The sequence below is a fragment of the Bacillus rossius genome, chromosome 2 (assembly GCF_032445375.1).
Source record: "Bacillus rossius redtenbacheri isolate Brsri chromosome 2, Brsri_v3, whole genome shotgun sequence".
In the NCBI taxonomy this organism is placed as follows: Eukaryota; Metazoa; Arthropoda; class Insecta; order Phasmatodea; family Bacillidae; genus Bacillus; species Bacillus rossius.
Window position 1 is genome coordinate 81339276 of NC_086331.1, and position 27052 is coordinate 81366327.

Sequence of the window (27052 nt, forward strand, 5' to 3'; positions counted from 1 at the left end):
TTTATCAAACACTGTATTTTGAATCTTGTTTTCAGTGTATTTTAACCCAAAGCCATTTTATCAATTGGTGTATGGAAACACAAGTAGGCCTACTTAAATAGGTTATTTTGTTATTTAAATATGCAATATTGTGATAGAAAGTGGAAAAAATTGTGTGGTGTGTGTGTATGTGTGTGTATGTGTGTGTATGTGTATGTGTGTATATATATAATATATATAATATATAATCCTTTTATTTATTGAAATCTACACATCACAATGACAACAAATATGTTATACTTAACAGTGAAATAAAACTTGAATGCCATATTATTAACCCTTTGGTTGGTGAGGTAAAAATTAATTTTTGTGTATCCTCTAGAGAGAAGTTTTCAAAAAAAATTTTTTTTACTAAATTTTTATTTCTTACAGAAATCTTAACATTCTTTAGAAAACTACAAAATCTTTTATTTTTTTTTTTTGCAAAAACAATTATTATCATTAGTTTTAAGAACCTTCACAACATTTTAAAACTGACATTTTTAATTACATTTTTTTTAAAAAATACATATAATAATAACATATACACATTGTACACACCGATCAGATATTTAGAAAAATCAATATTTCGGTGATAAAATGTACTTTTAATATTTTGAATAAATATTTTAATATTTTAATAAAAATTTAAAATATTTACAAACACAGTTTCTTACAGTGCAATCCATTTTGACTCGAAAAAAGAATGTCTATGAAAGATTTTTATTTCAAGTTTCAGGATGAAATTATTTCGGTACTTACAATATTATACAAATATAATAAACAAAATCTGTTAACAAATTTAGAAGTTTTTTATTGTGTGGAATGTGGTGAAGCATGGATGTACGCAGAGTCCTACATCACATTCTGCACACATCCACCTTGTTTCTTTTCGCCTTGGTTTGGTCTTTGTGCTGTGCTTGCACACGTAACACTGTCTTTGTGGTTTGGCCTTCGCTGCTGTTGATGGCACTGGAGTTGGAAAGTGTCGAGCAGTTAGCCGCAATGGTGTTGGGGTGATCACAGCTGAGCGCCGCCCACCTTTTGAAGGCTTGCGCGTAGGACAAAACTCCTGCAGAAGTTGTCGAACCATATTGAGTCTGAACTGCACCAGCCTAATTTTCTTGTTATGTCTGATATTGTACATAATACAGGCATTCAAAATTATTATGTCCAATATATGGAAAAACAATTTTTTGTACCATTTTATTGTCTTCCTAGTACTATCAACAAAACTTATCTGCATGTCAGCCTTATCCACTAACCCCATGTTTCGATTGTAGTCAACCACGGACCGAGGCTTCATTATGCTTTCACCCGATGTTCGGTCTTTTTTGTCGGTTTCGACAAACACGTGGTTATGAACAGTAGTCAGCATGCAAACCTCCCTTTTGTCATGCCACTTTTCAGCTAGAATGTTTTCTGTGTGTGAGACTGCACACTGACCTTTTTTTACTTTTTGTGGAAATCTCGGCATTTCTTTCCTGTTTGGGCGCACTGTTCCGCATGCACCTGTCTGATGTTCAAAAAGAAATCCGAACAGTTTTGGGCTTGTGTACCAATTATCTGTAAACAAAATGTGACCTTTGTCTAGGTAGGGCTCCAAAAGTGTAATGACGATAGAACCTGAAATGCCGAGATCGCTGATTTTGACAATGTTGGTTTCACTGCCAGTGTAAACAATAAAATCAACAATATATCCTGTCTCACAGTCACACAAGACGAACAACTTAACACCAAATCTGTGCCGCTTGGATGGAATGTATTGCTTGAAGACCAAACGACCCTTCCACACCATAATGCTCTCGTCAATACATAAATTTTGATGCGGCTTGAACAATGTCTTGAATTTCATTTTGGTAGTTTCCAAAATAGTACTTATTTTGTACAGACGATCTCCGTGTGGCTGACTGTTGCTATCAGAAAAATGTAATAGACGAAGTAAGAGCAAAAAACGATCCTGTGAAAATATTTTTCCAAAAATAGGAGTAGACAGAATTGGGTCAGTGGACCAATAATCATTTATACGGTTTTTAGCTGTGTGGGGCATGAGTATAACTACAGCTAAAAATGTATAAAATTCTGAAACATTAGATTTCACCCATTGTTTGAGTTTTGATTTTTCTTTGACTTCAAATCTTTCTGTTATGTATGAATGGTACTTATCCGATTCATCAACTATGTGCTGGACCAAATCTTGATCAAACAATATTTTGAATACATCCAATTCACTGAAATTTTCCGGCAAATTGAATTCATCTGTGAGCCCCGAAAAAGAATTGTCAAAATTAAATGTCCTTGGTTGAAAATTTTCATTGTTTTCCCAATGGAAAGAGTTTTCTGTATTAGTTGGAACATCTATGCTCACCTCTGTTCCTGTAGTTGCATTCATGGCACCTAGACCGGAAACTGCATCACTGTCAGTGTCTATGTCACTTACACTTTCATCACTTCCTGATTCCCAGTTAGCGATAATTTCTTGTAATTCTTTTTCAGAGAGTATTTTTCTTTTGCGAGATGTGGCCATTATTACAAAAATTTTTAAAAAAATCACATACGAATAACAGTCATAAAAACATTCGGTAAAACAGTAGCACTATATTTCTACTTCTACGAATTTATGGCCAATAGATAAACTCCGGCAATGAACATCGTTTGCACGAACAAGCCACTTGTATATCTTAGTAATTCAAATTCAATGACACAAGCATAGCGATGGAGTACATATCAGACTGAAAAATAATTGCAATAGAAAAGTGGTCTATACCTCCGCGAAAATATTGTGCTGTAAAGTTCTGAAAATGATAGCTATAGGCTATCCATCTTAGTAAGCTCCCAGTGGAAAAAATTTTGTACTTGCTGCTCAAACAATTCCTTCATCAATACGATTACTAGAATAGTATATTGTATAGAAAACAGACATGTGATTCAATAATATTTACAAACTTTATTTTAAATCCCTTTCTTTTTTCGCACAGATTTCTGGCTATTATGAAGAGCCTATAGTTCAGTATCTGTGACCGCGAAAATAAAAGCACTCTCAAATAAATACACCCCTGTTCACGTTACCGGGAGATAAGAGCAGATAAAAGATTGACTCTGCAATTCTATAGGTGTGCGACTGTTGCTATCGTTCAAAAACCCCACATATAAGGACTTGACTACGCCGCTATCTGACGCATTGTGTTTCACCACCTTGTAAAATACGCAAGAATTTTAAAAATCACTGGGAATCATTTTGTAAACTGTACAAGAGAATGTAGGACATTACAAAACATTATACTGCTGCCAAAACGTAAAATTATGGTCATACTATTAAATTAAAGTTAAAAACGTACATTTACGTTCATACTAGCCAAAGGGTTAAGCAAAAATTGATACATAGTAAAACCATTTTTACGGGCCTCTGCCAATTAGCAATACAGTTTCACATAAGAGTAAATATATACACAAACTTCACTCAATAAAATGAAAAATAGTATTTACTCATCAAAGGTTTAGCTATAAAAAGCTTACAAAATGTACATTTCTAAAAATTATACTAAACATTAATACCATTTATTTTTTAAATTGATTATCATTTTTTAAACAGAATAAAAATATTTATTAAAATTATTAATACTAATAACAGCTGAAATAATGCACATCTGCAAAAAAAAACAAAGTTTTGCATAAGGTAAGAATCCATTCACATCATATGAGCATCTTTACCTTGGAAGTTCGACATGCTATTGACTACGCTACTGTACCCAATTTATAAGTTGGTTGTTAATAAAAGTTTAAAGACTACATCAAAAAGATATTTTTTGACAAAGGGGATATATCTTTCAATTCTAAATGCTAAGAAAAACATGCAGTAAGTTCACATTGGCTAAAATTTCATATATTTGTTACAGTGACACAAATAGATGAGACATCGCTACTGCAGCCATCTTGGCTGCATGCCTCACTCCACAAAGTGAGAAGCAGCAAGTAAAACAGTGCTGTGAGCAGTGGCAACTAACGAACCTCAGAGGTTTATGTAGGAATTGAGCTTGGACTTCTACTATGTCTCATCTAAATCAATTAATTGTATGGTTTATTGAGTCAAAATGAATGATCTAATTTAAACAAATTATAATTTATTTTTAAAAAATTCAAAAACTTCCAAAAAAATATTTTAATTTTTAATACCAACCATGCTACTTGCCACTTTTTTTATTTTCTAATTTATTTCGTAGCTTAGGTTGCACCATATTGAAAGTAGAAATGAAACAAGGTGGCACAATGTTAAGACACTAGATTATCATTTCTGAGGACCTTGATTCAAATTATGGTCAGGCCATCCTGATTTCAGTTTCCCCATTGTTTCCTGAAATCCTCTAATGGGTTCTTACTACAGGCCATGACACATTTCTTTCACCATATTCTTTGTAGTCATAATTAATGTGTGTTAACCAACCATCTTTGATTACCACACTAATGAGACATTAAACACAAGTACAATAAAAATAAAACTTGAAAGTAGAAAATAATCTCTCCCCTTCAACAACTGCTGCCAAAACCTGCACCTAAATTTTTATGATCTTTGGCATTTTTTCACCCCATTTTTTTTCCTGTAATCTCCATGACCACAGAGCAGAGATGTTACCATACTCTCTTGTTAGTCCGTGCCTCTTTTAAACTTCTTTTTTTCTGTAACAGTGTGATATAACAAAGGACAACCCTGGCAATAATGTAAGAATGTTGCTCCTAAACATAGATAATCACAAACTGCTTGCACTGCCAACCAATAACTACATAAGCTGTATTAAGCACTTTTTTTAGAACAGTCTACAGGAGATGGGGAAATCATTGTTACTGCTCAAGCAGTTATACCATGTTCCATACATTTATCTTTAATACCAAAATAAATTTTAAGTTTTCTTATTGAAGTGAAACTCTTTGCTGAGAGGGCTACACTTTTAGAGAATTACAAAAATTCCAATTGCATGAGGGGAATACTTAATATGTGGTGCGGGAACCGGGAGAGGAGGGGAATACGTTCATGGGGAGGGGGGGGGGAACTGGTAGAGGAGAGAGTTAGAAATGATGCAGCATACTTGCACACCTGCACTCTTCCATAAGTTTTACTTCTGTCATGCGTGGACTTCACGCGCACATTTTTTTTTTTACTGCTTAAAATAGTGGTTAGTTATATATAAAAAAATATGCTGTGTCATAGCACTGTATTGTGGATTTAGAGTGTCTTGACAATTAACTGGAAAATAACTACCACCACACAGCTGAGCGATTAACAAAGCATTTTAAAGCAAGCTGCAAGAAAGTGGTAACTGCTGTGTAAAAGTTTAAGACGTCATAATGCTCTAAACAAACTTTAAGAATACATTTTAGAAGGAAAAGTAGGCCCATGATCATAAACTAATGTGGCAAAAGCTGTCAATAGTTTCCAAAGATAATTTCAAAGCTATTCAAATGTGGTTATTAAAATAAAGAAAATTTAACTGACAGGATGAAGTTTTTGGAATGTAGTTTTTTTTAAATTCACAGGCAGAACTGTTAACACACACTCCTCTTACATGGCAGGCAGGCATTCAACTTACAGCTAAGACAATATTGGGGTGTCTCGTAGGCTCAATTCTAATATTCAATGCCAGAATCCTATTGGTTGACAAACCACAGAGGTGAAATGAATGATGTCATGGAAGTTGGCCAATGGTAATAAATTGAATTGAGGAACAAAGGAAAATATAATATGTAGCATTGCAAAAGGGAAAGACAAAATAGTACCATGGAAAAAAACAGACTGAAGAAAGTATGAGTTTTGGAGCGATAGTAGCGGTCGGTAATACGAGAAAGAGTGAATTAATAAGTAGAATTGAGTATCATTATTTATTTATTAATGTTGTAACATGCCCACCAACAGCCGAGGGTTTTAGCGGTGGGCACGACACATATACAAGGACAACATAAAAACAATACAAACAAAATACAAACATACAAATAAAGTTTAAAATATACCTATTACGGATAAACATCAAAATATAAAATGCATAAAAAGAAATACAAAACATAGACATTATAATAAATTGAATAAATAAGTAAACAATAAGCATTAAGTCAGTAATAAGAAATTTATTCAATATTTGGGGTAATGAGTGTAGTAGTCACAAGAGAAGAGTGTTTGTGATTGTAGTAGTGACCAGGGAAGTGACGATTCATGTTTTGCAATAACCAATAAATAAATTAAAAGGATAAATGGCAAATTGGTGTAAATTTATAATCTATAAGAGAAATGGTGACATAAAACGATTATTGCCATAATGCTGAGTAAGTAAGTTTTTTTTATCGCTTTTAAATGTTTGTGATGTGTAGTTTTATGTGAATTTTGTTTGATGTGTTAGGTGAGAAGTATATTTATTGAGTTTGTTTCATTTGCTTTGGTTAGTAGGTAATGTAAAAATGGCTCATTTTCCTGTTGGTTAGTAGTGCTATCATTGAAGTGATAATGACAAGGTGAAAGGTTTGGTGGGCATAGGTTGGCCAGTAAAAATTTTTTTTGCATATTTCATTTTAGTAAATTATAAGTGGAGGATATCGTAAAGGAGACATATTTTACAAGGTCTAGTTTGTTTTGCAATATCGGTATTTCATTTGTACGAAATAAGAATTTTCGTGATTATGATTTTGTGATATTATGAAATATAAAACACACCCACCCGGCCTAGTCTATTTTGCGATAACAGGATTTAAATAATTACCATAACGAAAATTCTAGATAATAATTTGATCGGTATCATAAAGTAGAAAACTGTCCTACCCGGTCTATTCTATTTTGCAATACTGGTATTTCATTTTCTGAATGTGAGCCATTTCGAAATAATATTTTCTCCGTATTGTTAAGTAAAATACAGTCCCACCCGTCTATTCAATTTTGCGATACCAGTATTTAATTTTCTGCAAGTGAGAAGTTTTGAAATAATATTTTCTCGGTATCGTGAATGGAATACCATACCTGCCAACCTTTCCGATTTTTCCGGAAGTCTTCCGAATTATAACTGCTCTTTACGATTTTCCGAAATTGTCTGAATTCTTCCTATTTTTGTAATTAAAATAGCTTCGCGGTAAAAAAAAAGACGGTGTCTTCCAAATCGATTCAACATTCATGTTGATCGATGTATCGTGTGTTGTGCTCATGACTATTGATTGTTTTTTTTCTCGATTACACAGTTCTACAGAGAGAACGTCGTCGCTTGTTTGTTAGACGGTTAGTTAAGATAGGTGATTTTGATTTATAATTTATGAGCTGCTATTACGTATTAAAATTTGAATTTCAAATACATTTTAACTGGCAAAATACGCTGTGGTCTAGGAGTGCAACGTGAAACAACTGTTTACGAATTTGTTTACTTTGTTACGGGCTATTGCCGTTGCCTCGTTTAGGCGTTTGTGACAGGTTATTATCAGCACAAACTGTCTGCATTATGCTTTCAAAGATGAGTACGAAAAAACAATATTATTACCAGACATTCTGTGATACATATAGTGCATTTTAAATTCTGACAAAGGGGAAAGGTTTGGCTGTTGTAAGATATGCAGATACAACATCAACACAAACTTTCAAGGTTCTTTGATAAATCTGGGGGTGCAAATCTAGACATTACTCGAGCTGAGTGTTTAATGACGTTTTTCATAGAGCATAACATTCCTCTAGCGGCCGCAGATCATGCAGGTGCGCTTCTCAAAAAAATGTTCCCAGACTCGGATATTGCCAAGAAATATGGATGTGGGCATACCAAATCTTCTGCTATTATGAAAGAGATGGCTTCGGATGCAAAATCCGGAGTAGTGCAGTACTTAAAAAGTGGGCCGTTTTCGGTCGCAACTGATGGTAGCAACGATACTAGTTTTAAGTTGTATCCTATTGTAGTTACGTTTTATGATGAACCACAGCATAAAATTGTAAATGTTGTTCTTTCCATTCCTGTTCTGGAAGGTGACTGCACCAGACGGAATATTGGTAATTTAGTGCTTTCCCAATTTGAATGTAATGGTATTCCCATTGAATTGCATTTTGCTCAGACAATGCAGCTGTTATGATAGGGCATAAAAATGGTGTCGCAGCAGTGTTGAAGGAAAAACACCCTGGGCTTATTGAGATTGGCTGTGTTTGTCACTTAGCTGCAGAAAAAGCTGCATCTTCTCTGCCAGTAAAAGTCGATGACATTCTTGTAGACATTTTTTATTATTTGGAGAAGAGTTCCAAGAGAAAAGAAAGGTTACACAAGTTCCAAGATCTGCACGATACAGAAGCCAAGAAAATTCTGAAACGTGTGTTCAAGATGGCTTTCTCTTAGAAGAAGTTTGTTGAGGGTTTTTGAGCAATGGCAACCATTACTTAGCTTTTTTAAGGCAGAGGTATTAAATCAGAAACAATCTGTGTGTCTAACCTCTTACAAAATTCCTAAGCTTCAACAGTCATCCTGTACAAGCTCAAGTGGAGCCCATCAAGGCCTAGATAAAGAGACATAGAAGAAAAGGAAACCAAGTTCTGTTTCCTTTACCAGCCATAAAAAAGTTGCTTCACCTTCGGCAAAAAATGATGTTCTATTCTGAAGAATGAAAGTCCTTTTATGAATCGAGAAGAAAAACTATTTATGTTTCTTTCTTCTGATCTCAATAAAGCACTGTGTGCAATTCTCGTAAGTGTTGTGCCATCATTTGAAAAACTGAATGTCATTCTTCAATCATCACCACCTCATATTCACATTTTAAGAGAACTGTTGTTTGATTTTTTAAGAGAATTGATTTCAAACTTTGTAAAACCAAAAACTGTAAATAGTTGCTCATTACTTGAACTTGACTACCATAGTGTCCAGAATCAAAAAGATGACGTGGATTTAGTTATTGGATGTCAAGCATCTAGAATTGCATGAGCACTTGATGAAAAGGAAAAACAGCTTTTTTTTGCAGCTGTTAGGAACTACTTTGTTACGGCTTGTGACTACATTGTTAATAAATTCCCCATTAGAAATTCAGTGTTGAAGAATGCAGAAGTGGCAAGAATGAAAAATATTTAGGATTCCAGCTTTTCATCCGTTCACTATTTTGTGGATTTGTTTCCTTTTATTCTTCCTGTTCAAGAAGGGGAATCAAGAGATGCAGCTATGGATAAAGTGACAAAACAATTCTCAGCTCTTCAGATTGATGATATTTCGGGCATTGTTGCCACGGAAGAGAGTGAAGATATGAAGTGGGCTAAGTTAGCCAAAATTCGTGGAGTTGATGGTATTTTGAAATATGATAAAATTTGTAGAATATTGCTGTCAATACTTTCCATTCCACACAGCAATGCGGAATGTGAAAGGATTTTCAGTTTGGTGAAAAAGAACAGAACACAGTTCAGATCCTCCATGTCCAGTGACACTTCAGAATCCCTTTCAATATTGAAGATAAGAAAATCAAATTTGTGTTATGAACAAAATTTTAGTTCTGAGTTCTTAAAGAGAGCAAAGAAGGCAACAGTTGCTTCTTTAAAGCCACAGTGCTCCAGTGCTCCAAATTAGCTAAGCATTTATTTATTATTTTTTTTCTTCTTAAAATGCACATTGTTTGACTATGTTATATTAATTTTCTGGCAAAATTCTTATCGGAAGCCAAGATAGATTCTGTGAGTTGTATTCTTGTGTGAAATATTGTGCTGATCTTCAAGTATCACAGTCAACAGGTAACAACATAAAAATATTTTTTCATGTAGCTATAGCTTATTTGATAGTGGGTGATTTGTGTAATTTAGTTGTATTTTAGCAGTAAAAGTCAGCATTGTAGCCATATAGGTAATTTTTTTGTCGAACTTGGTAATTTTATTTGTGTTTAGTAATCTTCCTAATTCAGATTTTGATAGGTTGGCAGGTATGGAATACGGTCCCACCCTGTCTATTCTATTTTGCAATACCGGAATTAATTTATTTTAAAGTGAGACATTTTGAAATAATGTTATCTCAGTATTGTGAAGAGGAATACAGTTCTCTATCCGGTCTATTCTATTTTGTGATACAGATATTAAATTTTCAGAACATGAGACGTTTAAAAACAATATTTTCTCAGTATCATGAAGTGGAATACAGTCCCACCCAGTCTATTTTATTTTGCAATACTAACATTTAATTTTTTTCAAGTGAGAAGATTTGAAATAATAATTTATTGGTATCGTGAAATAGAATATAGTCCTACCTGGTCTATTCTACTTTGCAATACTGCGGTTCCGCAAAATAGACTATAACGGGGGAAGGGGGGGGGGGGGTGAATTATAGTTTAAAATTACAATATTGAAAAAGCAAAACAGTGAAAAAATTAAATACACGAAAAATAGTGTGTTTATTGTTCCCCATCCAAAACACCCATATTCCAGCGCTTGTCCCGAAAGAAAGCAGGGGTGGTAATGACATACGTGACACTATCTTGGTGATGTCATTAATAATGTTATGGTATCGCCATCTAGAATAGTCCCGTCTCGTACACAAAGGCCAGTGTCTGGATACCCCTTTCTGCTGTTTGTATACAATTACTGGCTGTTTGGAGTATACTTTTTTGGAGCAAAATGTTCATCAGCAAGGTTATTAGAAATGGTAAAAACACAACACTACTAGGAATACTGGGAAACGAATCGGCTATGGCCTATGGTAAATATCCCAGCATTTGCCAGGAGTAATTTTGAGAAACCTTTCAATCAACTTTACACCTCCAATGAATGTCTGCATTGGATGTACAGACAAACAGAGTATGGGGTGGTTGTATGAAATTGTGAAGTAGTGTGTTTAGGTTGTGGTGATAGTGTAAGATATTGGTTTTCTGTGTAATTGTATGATTTCCACTATGACTTTAGTGCTTAATACATATCATCATGTGTGCATAGGCACCAATAATAATAACCTGATCACAGATTTTTTTTTAAATTAAAATAAAATTATGTTTTAACTGGCACTCAAGAAAGCTAGTTCTTCGTGGATATTATTTTTCCTCCTTTCCCTCTCTAACTCGTTTTCTCAATCTTTTTAACTCCCCTCTTCTTGTTTCCTAGCAACCCAGGCCATATGTTGTGCCTGTGCCATGGCCAATATAGTTGGTGGGCTCGTCCTTGTTTTGCTAGAGTCGTTGCCCGAGTAACTCAATTTTCAAAAACACAACAGCATGTTGCTCTTCAGCTGTGAGGTTTACTAGAACCATTAATTTTACTTTTAGCTGGTGACATGACAAGTGCTTTGTGAGTTTAATGGTAATAACAGGTTAGGAGCAACTTTAACCATGTGTTTTTTTGTCTTTTTTGTTTATAATTTTTTTCTTGACCCTAAAAATTTAATTTATTAATTTTTCTGTCTCATTCCTGATTGCCAAGATAACCTAAACTTTTTTGTGTAATATCTGTGCTCTAGTTTTTGTGCAAGTCTTTTTTTTTTCCTTTTAGATAGTGAAAATGACTTACAAGCTACACTTTTTGATTAAATAAAGATGGTAATAGATAATACAAAATGAATTTTAAAATAAGAAGACATATTTTTTTTATATGTTGTAACTTTCTCATTTATTTTTTGTCAGACATGGCTCATCAAAAATGGTTATGCAAACCTATATAAAATAAAAAAGATGAAATGCATGCAAAAAATCTAGCTAAAACACACTTTCAATATAAAAGCAAATTAAATTCAACTTTATTATAATACATGAAAATATGAAGAAAAATACTGTTGAAATAGATCTAAGGCTACATTGTGTGTAAATGAAATTAACAACTGTCATATATTTTAATGACTACATTAGGGCTTAATGTCTCATAAACATCAGGGTCATAAGATGAGGTGAGGAGTAGAGGGATGAGAATCGAACAATAGTGGAATGAAATGGTGGGGGCAACGGGAGTACTCAGAGAAAATCCACCAGCCCTCCGCAACTTGCAAAAAATCTAGATTTGAATCAAGCCCAGTTAGCCTTGGTGGGAGGTGAGTGATCTGACCACTTAACTCTTTCTATTTAAATATTAAAATAAATATTACTATAAATCATAGAAACCTTAATCTGGATATGAATACTAAATAATTGTGCAGTGCAACACAGCCACAAGTCGAAATTAAAGATAAAATTTATTTAAAGATTTAAATGTAAGTTGATATACATTTTTAATCCTCAAACAAGCAAAAAATCTATAATTTTTTTAAAGAATAACATTCAATTTTTATTCTTTTACAAAAATTCTCTTAAAAAACAATATATTTTTGAGATATGGCCCTGTTACACTAAAAGTATGATAGTGATAACATTTAAAAAATTATTTTAAGCTTACCACTCCATTACAACCAACAAACACTTGTGGCCACTGTAAGTGTTTTCATAGACATCTATTATATTGACAATATGCCGGCACCCACTAGCACGCCAATGCAGATCTACTTCACGGCGTGCTTTAGTACAATCGTGGAGTACCTGCAACAAAAATCCTCACAATCAGAAATTTATTCTCTTTATTTATTTTAGGACTATCTGTTACCCTGGATACAACTAGGGAAACAAGTGCCTTCTCAGCCACTGAAATAGGTTTTTACAATAAATACTAATAACATTTAAAAATTTTATAATATATTTTAAAATATAGATATTTTATCTACCTCAAGTTCGTCAGCACAGCAAAGAATACTCAGTGGAATCTAGTTACTGTTTTATCTGTAACTTTAGCACAATATTTTATATAAGTTAAAAAAAAATGTACTCCAAAAGATTTTTTTTTCTATTTTACACAGCAATTTCTGAAGCAACTATTCTAGGTCAGAACAAAAGTTCTGAAATTGACTGTAGTAAACAGGCAGGTTAAAAAAAAAATTATTAATAATGCCTATCATTTATAACTTTCCCTAATGCAATGTGCAGTGAACTGCATGCCTGAACTGCTAGAGTGAAGAAAGAATAAATGAAGATAAGATAAGGGGTGAAAAGTTGACATGAAGCTGCAACAAAATGCACTGGTGGGAGTACTCTGAGATCACTAACTCGCAACATTCGCCATATATCCTACTTGGGAAAAATCATGGTTTAAGCCCGCCAGGAAACGAATCTGGATGCCAGAGTTAAGAGAATAAAAAAAAAATCACAACTTTCTACCAAGTACTGTAGGTTGGAAAAGTTTCCTGGTTGGACCACGGCAATGAAGAGTGGTTGTTAAAGTACTGTCAGTTGCAGCACATACCTGTAGTGTGCATTTGTCAGTCAGTATGGAAGGTGCATTAAGTTGATAGAATGCAATAATGTTTTTTTATGAATAGAATCTGTCCAGATTGCCATTATGCTTGCCAAAAGTGCTTGCCTGAACAGGTGTCTTCGTTTGCTGCAACTGGACATGGACTGGCTACACACTTCGATAAAGACAAAACTAGACCTGTTAGAACACAACTACTTATCAGACAAATTGCATTAAGACTGCTTAATTTACCTATTAGGTTGTGCAAAGTGATATTTATGAGGCTCCAATAAAAAAAATTACACTATTAAATTTATAGGGCAAAATGTTACCAGTAAAATGTTAACTATGAGTAAGTCAAAATTAAGAAAAATTGTACAACTTTGCCAGATAACAGCCCTGACAGGACCAGTCATATTATTTTCAAATTAAACAGTTATATTTTAAAAGTAAAGATTGTTATAGCATACAATAAATGTATCGCCTGAGAAAAGAGTGTATTGTATACAAGAAAATTGAACAATCCAAAAGGCATGTTCTGGCTATAATAATTGCAGATATAAGAACTATTTAACAAGCAATACATGACAACAAATTTACATTTGTTCTAGCACCCTACACTCAATAGGACAGCATTTCATTGATTACAAGAAAACATTTAATAATGAAATGTAAATACAGGATGGTCACAAATATATTTACAAATTCAAGGTCATTTAAAAGATTTCAAGGACATAAATTGTGTTTTCAAGGACACCTCGGTCTCACCAATGGTTCATTAACCAAAAGAAATGTTATGAAAATAATACAAACAGTAGCATTATTTACTAGAGGTGTATGACAAATATGAATCACTAAAAAATTAAATGAATTACCAAGATGGTTACAAAAAACTACAGACTTGCACACAAAACATTTTATAAATATTATCAGTAAATGCAAATGATTTAACTTACTTTCATTTATGGACTTTAAACATAATTTTCACCTTTCTCACAATTTTGATCAAATACAGGATGTCCATAAAAGACTATCCCAGTTTCAATGGTATATTATAACAGTTTAATTTAAACTATTTACAACAAATCATACCTCAATTTGAAGGTAAACTAACATAGTTATTCTCACAAATGTTCCATATGTGCACCTTTAGTTATATGGCACACATCCAATCTCAAGTCCAATTCTTCCCACACTTAGGTTAATAAGTTGGGAGTAATGGAAGCAATAGCCTCATCAGTTCTGTGTCTCAACTCTGAAAAATCATTAGGTAGCGGTGGAACTTTGACACAAACTTTTATAAAGCACCAAAGGTAAAAATAGCATGGCATTACATCAAGTGAACATGGAGGCCAGCGAAACAGAGCTCTGTCAACTCAACCATTACGACCAATCCAGTGGTCCGGTACTTCGACATTCAACCACTTTTGTACAAAGAGATTTCAATGAGGAGGGGCTCCATCTTGTTGCCAAATAAAGTTTACAGATTCCCCTCGACTAATTGGGGAAATTACACTCAGAGTCGTCACCATTTTGCATAGATGGTGCTGCATGTGAGAAAACAACACAGCAGTACTCACGTATGCGCTTATCTAAAACTGTTTGAGTTACTCATTTATTCTGACCTTGAACCAACACTACAATGCTTAAAGTTGATACTATTAAAATTTATAACAGGGATATTCTTTTATGGACATACTGGGATATTCTTTTAAGGACATTTTGTATTATGAATTTCCCAACAAATGTATGAGAAAATTATTAAAATTTCATGAAAAAATATTGATGTCGATCAGGAGCCATCCTCCTTGGAGCCCTCCATCACCCTCTGTCTCTCCCCTTGTCAACTCCTTGAAATCTCAAACATCGTACATGACGTGTACAATACCATTCTTGAACAGTGTGCCTTTGTCCGAGAGGAAAAGAGGGAGGAAGCATGTTTTCAGTTATGAACAGCTACATAAATAATTTCCATTATTTATTTATTAATCTCCAGGCAAACTTAAATTCTGAACACACCCCTGCATGATAATAAGTTCTCATACGTTTTGTATTTTAAATCATCAACACTGTAAAACATTTGTTATCAATTTAACTAACCCAACAGTCTTTGTATGTTTGTGTGGGTACGCCGTCTAGCGCTCTCTGCTGCCATTGCCTGCCCCAGTCAAACTTCATCACCATCTGAAGCCTGAGGTTCCCTGCACCCCATGGACAATTGTTGCGTGCTACTGATTTATTAATTCACTTATTCCTTAAATTATACTTAACTCTTTCTTTCATCCTCTGGGCCTGCATCAGGAGACCAGCTGATTAATTTAATTTAATTTTAACCATACACTGGGCTTTGTCATCCATGTGAATTCATTCAGCCACATGGGCGCACTGGGCTTCAACTAACTCGATTTGTGCCGAAAGGCTTTTTATTTGTTTAGCTATTTTATTTAAATGTTAAAGACCATGAGGAATGGAAAATTTAAATTTAGAATAAAGGACTCTTGCTAAATCCATGTGTTTCTCTTTGACTATTGTGCCAGAAATTTGGTATTTTGACACGTTTTTCTTTATAATTTGGTTTCTTTGGGTGATTTACTCTTTGTTAGGCTGGTGTACCCCCCCCCCCCCCCTTAGTTAAACATTGGGCCAGTAGACTGAAGCACCTTTCTCAGATACCTATCTGAGCTTTTGCAAATCTAAGACTTCGTTGGCAGCCCGTTTAACATTTCCATCGCTTGCAGGCACGTCCCAGGTCTGTAACATTACTTCACTTCATAACTAAAACTGCATACAACAGCTCTGGATGAGTTGTTACCATTTCTCAGAGACGAGCTGACCATAGCCTTTCCCGTCACGCATACGTCTTAGGTTCACTCCCCGAAAGTCACGGCTAGGAGGCCCGTTCCCAGCCCAGTTGCGTTTTCTGCCCCCCTTACTCCACCTACACCCCACCTGGATTCTAAGAATTTGCCTAAGAGCAGTGACCGGTCGTAAACCCCGCCAGGCAGCGACCGACTCCAAGGACGACTGGCATAAAAAATGTGTGTGCAAAGATGGACCACACACAACATCTAGCGGCGGACATAGTAACTTCTTCTCTTGTGGCGAGCCCGTGGAGCTGACCCCCACGATATCTCGTGGCAAACTTGCTAACCTCCCAGCTACCTTCCCCTGTAGGCCGCCAGAGTGCTGCACCTGACTGCCCCTTTAGCCCCTTGTTATAGAAGAGGTCTTGGGCGAGTCGATTCTTTTATTATTTCAGACACCCCTCAACAGGTAGAGCTAAAGTCGGCCAGTGCTACCAACTTCGAGACATCAAAGTCAGAGTTTTTTATGATGCCCACTCGGGGAACTTCGGAACCTTTCGGTCCGGACGTCCCAGTCCCTCCCCCCACTTTTGATTGAACATTTACTTTTAATTACGAGACGCGGTTCTTCACGGGACTCTTCGCATCGCGACTGCAGACGGATCGTTTGTGATTATCGGCGGATCAACGCACTGCAAGACTTCCATCCGGCCGCAACCGACGATGTAGTCACTTAAATAAGGGATGCTATCCCTGTAATCTGCTTTTAGTAGTTTAGTCCGTCTGCATAGTACAAAAAGTAATAGTTAGTTTTCTTTTAAATAATTTCTTTTGAAATGGTGGAAACGTCCGCGCTCAGCCGCGTATTCGCGGGCTCCAGTTCCTGGCTGGCGACGCAGACGGAATCACACCTTTTTTTATTCATTTCTCAAAACCTTGTGAAACCTTAATAATCCCCAGCACACTATGTGGAAGTGTGTGGCGATTAGGGCGTATGGGTCCTCTTTTTCATTTAGCATGTTTGGCACTGAGAGTAGACCAAGTTTTTGCACAAGGCATTACTATCAGGGGGTCATGTCTCAAATTTTGCCACAACTGGATTATGTCACACCCAGATTTAAGAGTATAGTTGGGTCTATATCAACCTAAATCCCATGGTGGTGTCCATGGTAATTACGTCCACGCACTCTAACCAACTTCTGTGTAGTGACCCCGGTGTGAATAAAATTCAATAGTGAAGAAATGAATTAAAAATAATAGGATTAGAAAATTGCAAGATTTAAATTTGTGAAGACAATCACATATTAACATTATTTAAAATAGTTTAGTTAGCAAAAAAAAGATGTCCCTAAACTTAATAACATAACGCAACAAACAGAAGGTAACTTAAAAAAAACAAATATCAAGTGTTTTTTTAAATTAAAGTTCTACATTTGTACAAGATTTTATTTGAGTGCAGTTATTTGATTATCTTGTTTCCTAGCTTCTTCCAGAACTTCCTTCTTATTGTTAATCAATTCTATGCATTTCTGATATTTCTGCTTTTCATTCCTTTCTATACTTTAGGATGTTTTTTGGCTGACTAATTGAGTTTCAGTGCTGCACCATACCTTTTATAGGCATTTGTAACATAGTGAAGAAGAGTCTTTTGAACTTGTAGATTTTCCATTCCATCTTCATGCATCACCTAATCGTACACTAGCCTCTGGGCAACAATTGAGTCTTGCTTCATATTTTCAATTAATACTTCCTTGTTAATAGAAAAATGTCCTTTCAGAGCTGCATTTCCAGGAAACAAAAAGGAAAATCATTTTCTCAAAGGTACCCAGCTCAAAACATTGCGAAAAAATTAGATTTGAAACAGCCGATTAATTTTATCAGATTTTGTTCCACACACACAATTATTCTCTACAGAAATTTCCAACATAAAAACCAAATATTATTTTGACATATTATTTATTTATTTATTTATTTATTTATTCCGTTGAGCCTTCGATTATGGTGGGTACTATACGACTATGATGAAGTTAATTCAATGCCGAACATTTTAACTTCCTGGGTGCCGGGACTGACTTTCCCCCTCCCCTTCCCCCCCTCTACTTTCACTTCCTTTCCCATTTAGTGTGACATGGTGATTGTTTCCTTTGACCTCCCCTCCTGCGCTGACATGCCTACGCACAAGAATATGTATGGGCTTGATCATATTTGAGTGTTACTGTTTATACGAGGCTTTTAACTTAGGTTAAGACCGGTTCTCTGTTTGGATAGGCTCCTACATGGTAACATGGCTAATGAGAGTATCTTTAACTCCTCGTAGACATGCTAGTGGTGGCCTGGTTTTCCATACTGTCTGTTTGCTGTTATTCAGTCCTTGTTGTTATGCTTTTCCAATTTTATGTCAGGTTTAAATTGTGGTTTGACTTTTAAAGGCATGTTTGTGTTGCGATTGAGATGTTTAATACTTAGAACTGCTCCTTTTGACTTTGAAAGCCACGTTGCCTGAACTAGTACGCTTGGATTTTGTAGCAGTTTGAATGTTGCTTATCGTAACTTTTAATGCTTATTTTTGCTGTTTCTGTTTATCGCGATGACAGATTGTGTAACTGGGTAGGGCACGCCCTTAATGCTTGTCGAGTTGTGTATTCACGTTTGCAATGCGGCTGATGTTTCTTCCATTTGGGCACTGCACATAGCTATTGGGAGGAGCAATTACCTTGTGCTACACTTGATTCTCTCGCGGAGTTTGGTTACGCAATTGTTGCCCTGTGTTTATTAGGTTTTGTATAGAAGGTTTTTTACCTGCTGTGTATTTTAGGAATTTAGTGGAATGATTTCTTTAACCATTTTTCTTGCTTCAGACTTGTTATTTTGTATAATAATGAAAACTGATGAAGATGTATTCTGTGGGTATTTATTCCAAATTCTCATGGATACTTGGTGATAGTTCATAAACCAAAATGGTATTATATGCAACATACCTTGTTAGAGCACTAGTTTTTTCATGTTTTACACTAGTATCTGGCAGTTAAGTCTATCTCTATTCTGACGAGAATGTATGTGGAATTTTAAAGAGAAAATTATTTTGTAATAACTATATGATAATTGTTAAAGGTTTTGAAACTGCAAGTGTTTGCGGCTACGCTCTGGCTGATATGTGCTTAATTTTGTATAAAGTCATTTTTATATTTTTTCATCTTATTTGAATTGATATATAAAGATTTATGTGTAGCAACCTTAATGTTACATTATATTTTTTTTAATGATATTTACACTTATTTATTCAGTTTGATATATGCTTAAGTGTAAATTGTATGGCATACATCATTAATTATTGTCAATGATTATAGAGATTCATGAAATCTTTCACAAGTTATATATTTTAGATCAATTAATAAAATGTGTGACATCTGTAGTTTGCATTTAGAGTCCCACAGTTGTCAGTTATTCACTAAGTTAATCAAACCCCTCTACACTTCTCAGAAATAGAACCGAGCTTGTGTTGTTACCTTGTTTTTTTTCTTAATCTTTAAGGATTCTGGAGGCTGTCTGGATTATACATGATCTAGGGAGACTTCAATAGAAAATGAATATTTATTTTCATTTCTTGAAGCGATAACAAGTTTCAGAATTTTTTACATTTAGTTTCGTAGAGATTTTAAAAATTATTTTTAAGATACACACAGCTATTATAAATTTGTGCATGCTTAACATTAACAAAATATTTAGAGTACAGACTAAAAACAAGTTTGAAATAATTACAATGTACTGACATCAACCGCGGCTACACCCTCCCTAAGCCCGATGTGCCTCGCCCGACTTTTGAGCCCCCTTTCCTCCCACCAGCACCCTCTATGGCCCGGAGTTGGAATCTCTCGCCAGCAAATGAGTGTGTACATGCGAGCGTGTGTAGTCCGCCCCGCATGTGGCATCCTTAGAGCCAGTGCCACGTACTTATATCACATTAATTGTCACCTTTTCTTTGTATCTTTATTTCAGCCCCTTAAGCATAACTAAGTTTACAGGTAGCATTAAAGGGCGGAGCAGCGCCATGCGCCAACTTCAGAACACACCCTCCCGTGGGCGGATTAATTTTTAACTTCAATGATTATTATTAATACATGTGAATATTATAAATGTTTACTAATTAATCGTAATACTTTATTTAACCTGGGGAGGGGGGGGGGGGTGATTATTTCTGTCACTAGTTCTCTCATATGAAGAAACCGTCACCTAACGGTAATGCCGACGCTTCCGGTTGCCATGACACCCGGACCGCAGCCCAGTTGTTTACGTTTGTCGCTCGAAGCTGAAAGCGGCGCCGCAATTCAAAGACTTCACCATTTTTGCAATATCTGATCAGCTAACCTCCATCATTTTAATTATTACTTAATTACTTAAACCTTTTTATTATATTTTGAGGCATGCTCCAGGCGGCCAAACGTTTTAATTAATTATTTAAGTTTGCAGCCGGACATTTCAAATTCCACGATGACATTAACTTCTAGACCAGATCACGGGGTGTCCTGATTCGGCATAAGCCGATGGCATTTTTATTCAGTATTTTAAAGGAGAGAGAATTACGTGAAGTTATTTTGTGCAAATAAAATATCATCTTGACTTCAGCCGTGAGTATTCTGTTTGTGACCATGTTTTCCCATTGTATCGAGTTGTAAGGCTTGTGGGACGCCTTAAGAGCCCACCGATGACCATCCAGTGGTAAAGATAGCATGCCTGCCACTGAGTGCAGGAGTACAGGGTAGACTGCAACTGACTATTAGGAAATTATAGCCTATCTCCCACACGGGCCATGTAACGACCCAAAGAGGGAGTTGATAGCCGGGTCCACTTGCCCCAATCACGTGGTAACACCTATGGTTACAATCAACACACTAGCATTCATATACGCATATTACACCAACTACAGTACTTATACAGTATGGAAATTGAGTAGGACTTAGGATATTGATATTGCCCCGTACACCAGGTAAATTACCTGAAGGAAATCTTAAATCATCCTTTCTCACCATCACCATGTACCAATACCTATTTTACCAACTTATTATCTACATTCAGACATTCAGTGGTAGTTTCCCAAAATGCTTCCCCCTTTCCAAAAACAACCACAACACAAACAAAAAATTTTATTAGAAATATCATTACTTCATGTAGCATAGCACAGTTCCTGCCCGCTGCTTTTAATAACCCAGTAACTGAGAATGTGTTGTTTTACTGATGTTTTATTAAGGTTTCATAATTATTGTATACTCATGTTTCTTCTATTATGCATAAGCAATTAAGGTCTTTTATTTGTATTTAAATATTATTTTTGATTAGGATTTCATAAATATGAATGTATTTTTATTATTTTTTCTATTTTGCTTGGGCCATTAAAGGTAACATATACATTACTTACATTTTTTATAATTTTTAAGTATATTCTGCTTGTAACATTCTAAAAGGATTTAAAAGAAAAGGAGACATGGGCACAACACTCTGTCACCAGTAAGTTATTTTTTAAACCTCAAGTTAGTGCATTGTTGGGAAAACCCATCACACAGGCACACAATTGCGCAGCAAAGGACTAGAACTTTTGTTGGGTGCTGTCTCTCCAGCCAATCAGAACTAACCTTGAGGTGGTGTGATGTGTCTTTCAAGAATTTTAAAGAAACATTTTAGTACCATATTATTTCTTATATGGTCATGTTTCTGATTCTGTATTGTGATTGGTCAGTTGACCCATGGGGTTACTTTACTTGGTTTTTACCTTTGTAAAGGAAGGCAACTTTGTTGTTCAGCAAGTTGTTGCTCAATTGTCGCAGCGTGTGGTCATGTCGTTGGTAGCTCACTGAATTATCACATGAAGTCGTGAATAGACAATGTAACGCCTGCTGGTCAGGGCCAGGCTGAGTTTTAACCTTTTATTTATCTTCATTTTTGGATATTTCAAATAGAAATTTAACCCCAGGCATCAGCATCAGCCCAGAGTAACTGTCGTCACCCTCCCAGTACACATCCAAGGGACATTGTACCTTCGTTAAAAATTAACCAAAGGACTTATTAAGATTTTTTTATCGAGTGACAAGCTAGGCCTATAGTGAATATGTGAAAGATCATCTGGACCTGTGGTGTAAGTTGGATCTGTTTTTTTTTTTTTTTTAGAAATAATAAAATAAAAACTGATTAAAAAAAACTATTTTATTGTAAATACAACTAAATACCAACTTTTATGTTGGCAACAAGAAAAGCTTAAAAACATAACTTCAAAATCATCATATAAAAACATCATACATAAACTTTCCAGTGAATAAAGTATCTTGTTACTATATTGGGTTTTTTCGCCAGGCCAACGCCAACATGGAATGTAACTTTCATAAGTAAAATATTTTCGAGACAGTGACAGCCTTGAAAAATATGAATTATAAACAATAAGCACGTTTGGAGTATGTATTGTGGGACTAAAAGGGCACAATCAAAACATTGAATATGGCTCAATTATCAAGTTATCAAAGAGGTTAAGTTGTTTACTTTGATAGGACAAAAAGTATGCTTTGTGAGTGCTAATATTTTCAACAGACAACATAAAAAATTGGTAATTATGAAGGAAAGCCTTCTTTTTCATAAAAATAAATATTACAAAATTATTTATTTCACTTTTTGAGATTATTTGGAATCATTACCTAAGAGGATGCTGTGATAGTTCAAGCAGTTTACCATTTTAATGAGTGGTTTGATTAGGTTAGGTTAAGAACATTAAAAATACCACAAAATCATGAGAATATTCAATGTGCTAGGTAAATTACATTTAAAATATTTCAAAATAGTGTGGATAGCTGGTTATGTTAGCTTCATTAAAAATACTTTTAAAAGTAACTGTTGCTAACTGTCCTAAATATTTTATATTATTTTTAATGTAGCTAGCTTTATCTTAAACTTGACGTCGACCAGAGCTACGCCCTCCCTAAGCCTCACGTCTCGCCCAGCCCCTCCTCCCCCATCTACTCCCGGTTTCGAACCTCCCACCATCAGGAACCAGTGTGTGTGTATGCAAGTGCATGTGTTTGCCCACCCTGCAAGAGGCGAGTAGAGTCTGTGCCAATAATATAATTTGTAATTTTACTTATGTAATTATAGCCTCTAGTGTTTTATTTTATTTCAGTGTAAGTAAGGACGGAGTAGCGTCCTATGCGGCCGTTGCCATAACTAGCCCCGGCGCGGGCCTCTCTCATTTAAACTTAAATATTAAACAGCTTTTTAATTAATGTTTTATCAGGATAACATGTATAATTTTTAGGTAACTAGTTTGATATTTTACGTGTTCTCTTACACAGCATTCGGCAACTAACGGTAAAGAGAAAGCTTCCTGCTGCCATGACACCCTGGCAAAATCCCAGTCTCTCTCAATCGCCACCCGGAGTAGGACATAGCTGCTACACCTCGTGGACTTCAACTGTTGCATCTCTGATCCGTTAACATCTGTCTGGTATTAATTCTTGAACCTTTTATTTTGCTTCGGGGCCTACTCCGGGAGGTAGACTGTTTAATAATCATTTAAGTCCCTAGGCGGACATTTCGAACCAGATGACGATTATAACTACTAGGCCAGGACTGGGGTGTCCTGGCCTGCCATAAGCTTATTTCATTGCTGTTGGCACTTTGTGACTGTGATATTGCGAGATGTGAGGGTGATTCAGGTGTAGAATGGAGAATCAATAAAATCTGTTCAAACTGTAACACGTGTTTTTCTCTATGCTGAGGCTGAAGCGTGTGGGCCGCCTGGAGAGCCCAGACAACCATCCTTCGGTAAGATTACAGTGTGCCCTACGCTTAGAGTGGGCTGGCAGGTTAGATTTCATTGTATATGGGGTTGCGAGCCTCGTCGCACTTGGGCTCTACGTCACGCGCCCTGAAACCACATGGTGGCGCCCATATCCGGTAGACACTCACAACACGTAGCTATTTCCAACCCCAGTGCGACAGCAAACTATTCACACAGTTTTGCAGTATTTTTAATGTAGCTAATTAAACCTAACAAACCATTCACGCAATTTCACAGTATGTTTAATGTAGCTAACCTAACCAACCATTTTCGCAGTTTCGTGATATTTTTAATGTACTTAACCTAACCACTTGTAAAATGGTAAACTATTCAAGTATCACAACACCCTCCTAAAGAATTTTTAAAAACATGCCAGGAAGTGAAAAAAATAGGATTTTCTTTTTAATTTTTTTTTGGAAAAGATGCTCTCTCAGAATTACCTAAAACCCTACCTACATAGAAGTAAAAGAAATAATTTAACTATAGTAAAAAACACAATGTAATTATCTTTATAAGTTTGCAGCACAGCAGCAGAACAAGGGTCAAAACTCAAATAATTCCCTGATTTTCCAGGGACTGATAAAATTCAAGGATTAACAGACATGTGGTCACCATCAAATATTTTAACTAGTATGAAAAACAAACAATTGTATACATGGACAATACATGGCGAAAGACAGATGATAAGCAGACAATTCTCTGCAGCCAGAAAAAGTAAAAACACACTAATATCAAGGAACCTAAGCTGGCATCTGCATGCCTGTTAAAAATTTTAATGACTTAATTTTTTGAAGTTGAGCATTTCATAAGTCAGTGCATAGGCCTAAAATTATTTTTATGATTCAAATTTGAATAACATATTGTTACGAACGTTAGCAAGGCCACGTCACGCGCAGGTGCACATGCTGCCGTAACATGAGATGTGCTGTGCGCACCTGGTTCGCCGCTTTATCTCCCTCCAGCCCTCCGATCCCCCCGCGCAGCGCTGTTGGTTTGACATTCGAAACGTGCCAGCTACCGAGTTACGCGAGCCGCCGACACGTGTTTTCGAGAGATTTCTGCCGTCGGGACGGCTCGCGATGACGCGACTGGCCCCGGTCGCTCTCGTGAGTTCTGGAATTGCGCAAGGGCCTATATATATATATATATGCCCGAGGACGTCAGGGCGGAGAGTCAGTTCGGAGTGTTCAGTCGGGAGTTCTCCCACGGCGGAGTTTCCGGGCGATAGTGCCGCGGGTGCGGCAGAGTGGCGAAGTCCTTGGACGAAGGTTCCAGGGCAGGGAGTGAGTGAGTTCAGTGGAGTTGGGAGTTTTCCCGCGGTGGAGTTTCCGGGCGATAGAGTCGCGGGCGCAGCGGAGTCCCGAGCAAAGTTGCGAGCGAGGCGTTGAGCGGATCCTCGGCGAAGGCAAGTGTCTACGGCGGCGGAGTCCCGTGGCGGAGACCCACGAGGGGTGCTGCGGCGAGAGTTGTGCCAGAGGTGCGGCCCAGCGAGGTGTGTGGAACGAGTGACTGGTGAATAGACCTTTCTTTAAGTGTAATTAATTATTTGCCATTTTAGAAGATTTTTTGTAAGTGACATAAGTAGTGGCAATAAATAAAACTGTGCAGTGTAATAAAATTTTTAATTGGGCTATCCTTTACGAACCCGCGGTAAATTGTAACATTTTTGGTATCAGAAGTGGGATAGCCCTAATTAATAGATTTAGGATTCAGTTAAGAAATAGAATTTAGTTTTTCGAGACTAAAGTTAGTGTTTAGAATATTAGTGAATGTAGAATTTCTAGAGTTAGTTTGAGTAAACTGTAGTTAGTGTTAATTTTGAATGTAAGAGAGTTACAGTTGGATTTATTAGAAGTTTAGTCAAGGTCATTCAAAATTATAACAGTAATAGAAATACATAATTATTTAGGTTATTCAATTAGGAAAAGAGGAATGGCTGCTGAAGAGATTAGTGCAGAAGATAGCAGGGAGATAAGGGTTGCCCTAGAAGAGATCTTTAATAAAATGAAATAAATGGTAACCAAAATCGAGAACTTTACGGAAGAAATGAAGAGTGGAAGGAAGGAGAGTAAGAACCACCATGAAGAAAATAAGAGCGGGTCAAATAATAGCCTAGAGGAAATGAAGAAGGGTCAGGATGAAATGAAGAATGGCCAAGAAGAAATGAAGAATGAAATGAAGACCGAAGTGAAGATAAGCATAGAAGAGAAGAACAGCCAAGAGAAGAATAGCTAAGAGAAAAACAGCGAAGAGAAGAACAGCGAAGAGAAGAACAGCGAAGAGAAGAACAGCGAAGAGAAGAACAGCGAAGAGGAGACCAGCAAAGAGGAGACCAGCGAAGAGGAGACCAGCCAAGAGGAGACCAGCCAAAAGAAGAACAGCAAAGAGAAGACCAGTCAAGAGAAGAACAGCGAAAAGAATAACAGCGAAGATAAGAACAACAAAGAGAAGAACAGCAAAGAGAAGAACAGTGAAGAGAAGACCAGCAAAGAGAATACCAGTGAAGAGAAGACGAGCGAAGAGGAGACCTGCTGAGAGGAGACCAGCCAAGAGGAGACCAGCCCCAAGAGGAGACCAGCCAAGAGGAGACCAGCCAAGAGGAGACCAGCCAAGAGGAGAACAGTGAAGAAAACAGTCAAGAGAACAGCGAAAAGAACAGCGAAGAGAACAGTGAAGAACACAGCGAAGAGGACATTAGCCAAAGAGAGGAGAACAGCCAGGACATGAAGATGGAAGAAGAGCTGAAGAAAAGCACAGAAGTAGTGAAGATGAGTTACCCACGAGGGGTGCTGCGGCGAGAGTTGTGCCACAGGTGCGGCCCAGCGAGGTGTGTGGAATGAGTGACTGGGGAATAGACCTTTCTTTAAGTGTAATTAATTATTTGCCATTTTAGAAGATTTTTTGTAAGTGACATAAGTAGTGGCTATCCTTTACGAACCCACGGTAAATCGTAACAATATTTTTACCTATCCTACATGAGTACTGATGTTATTAAATTAATTTAAAAGAATTTTTTTTTCAATTTCCTGTACATACAGATTTACCTAAATAAAAATTTTACAAATAAGATATATTATAAAATTGGTACATTTTTGTTTTTGCATTCTGATATTGGTTAATTTATAGAGACCTTTGATGTTAAATACTTCTCACTGATATTAGAGTAGCATTACACAGTAAAATTATTCAATCCTGATTTATAGAGTTTTA

The 27052-nt window shown here is 36.1% G+C and overlaps 1 protein-coding gene across 1 annotated transcript in view; it reads right to left on the minus strand.

Moving 5' to 3' along the window:
• Positions 1-27052, minus strand: part of LOC134528911 (MAP kinase-activated protein kinase 2) — a 151462-nt gene that overhangs the window by 100639 nt on the left and 23771 nt on the right. Inside the window, exon 3 of the mRNA XM_063362577.1 lies at positions 12335-12474. Coding sequence (XP_063218647.1) covers positions 12335-12474 — 140 coding nt within the window. The remainder of the gene's footprint in view (positions 1-12334; positions 12475-27052) is intronic.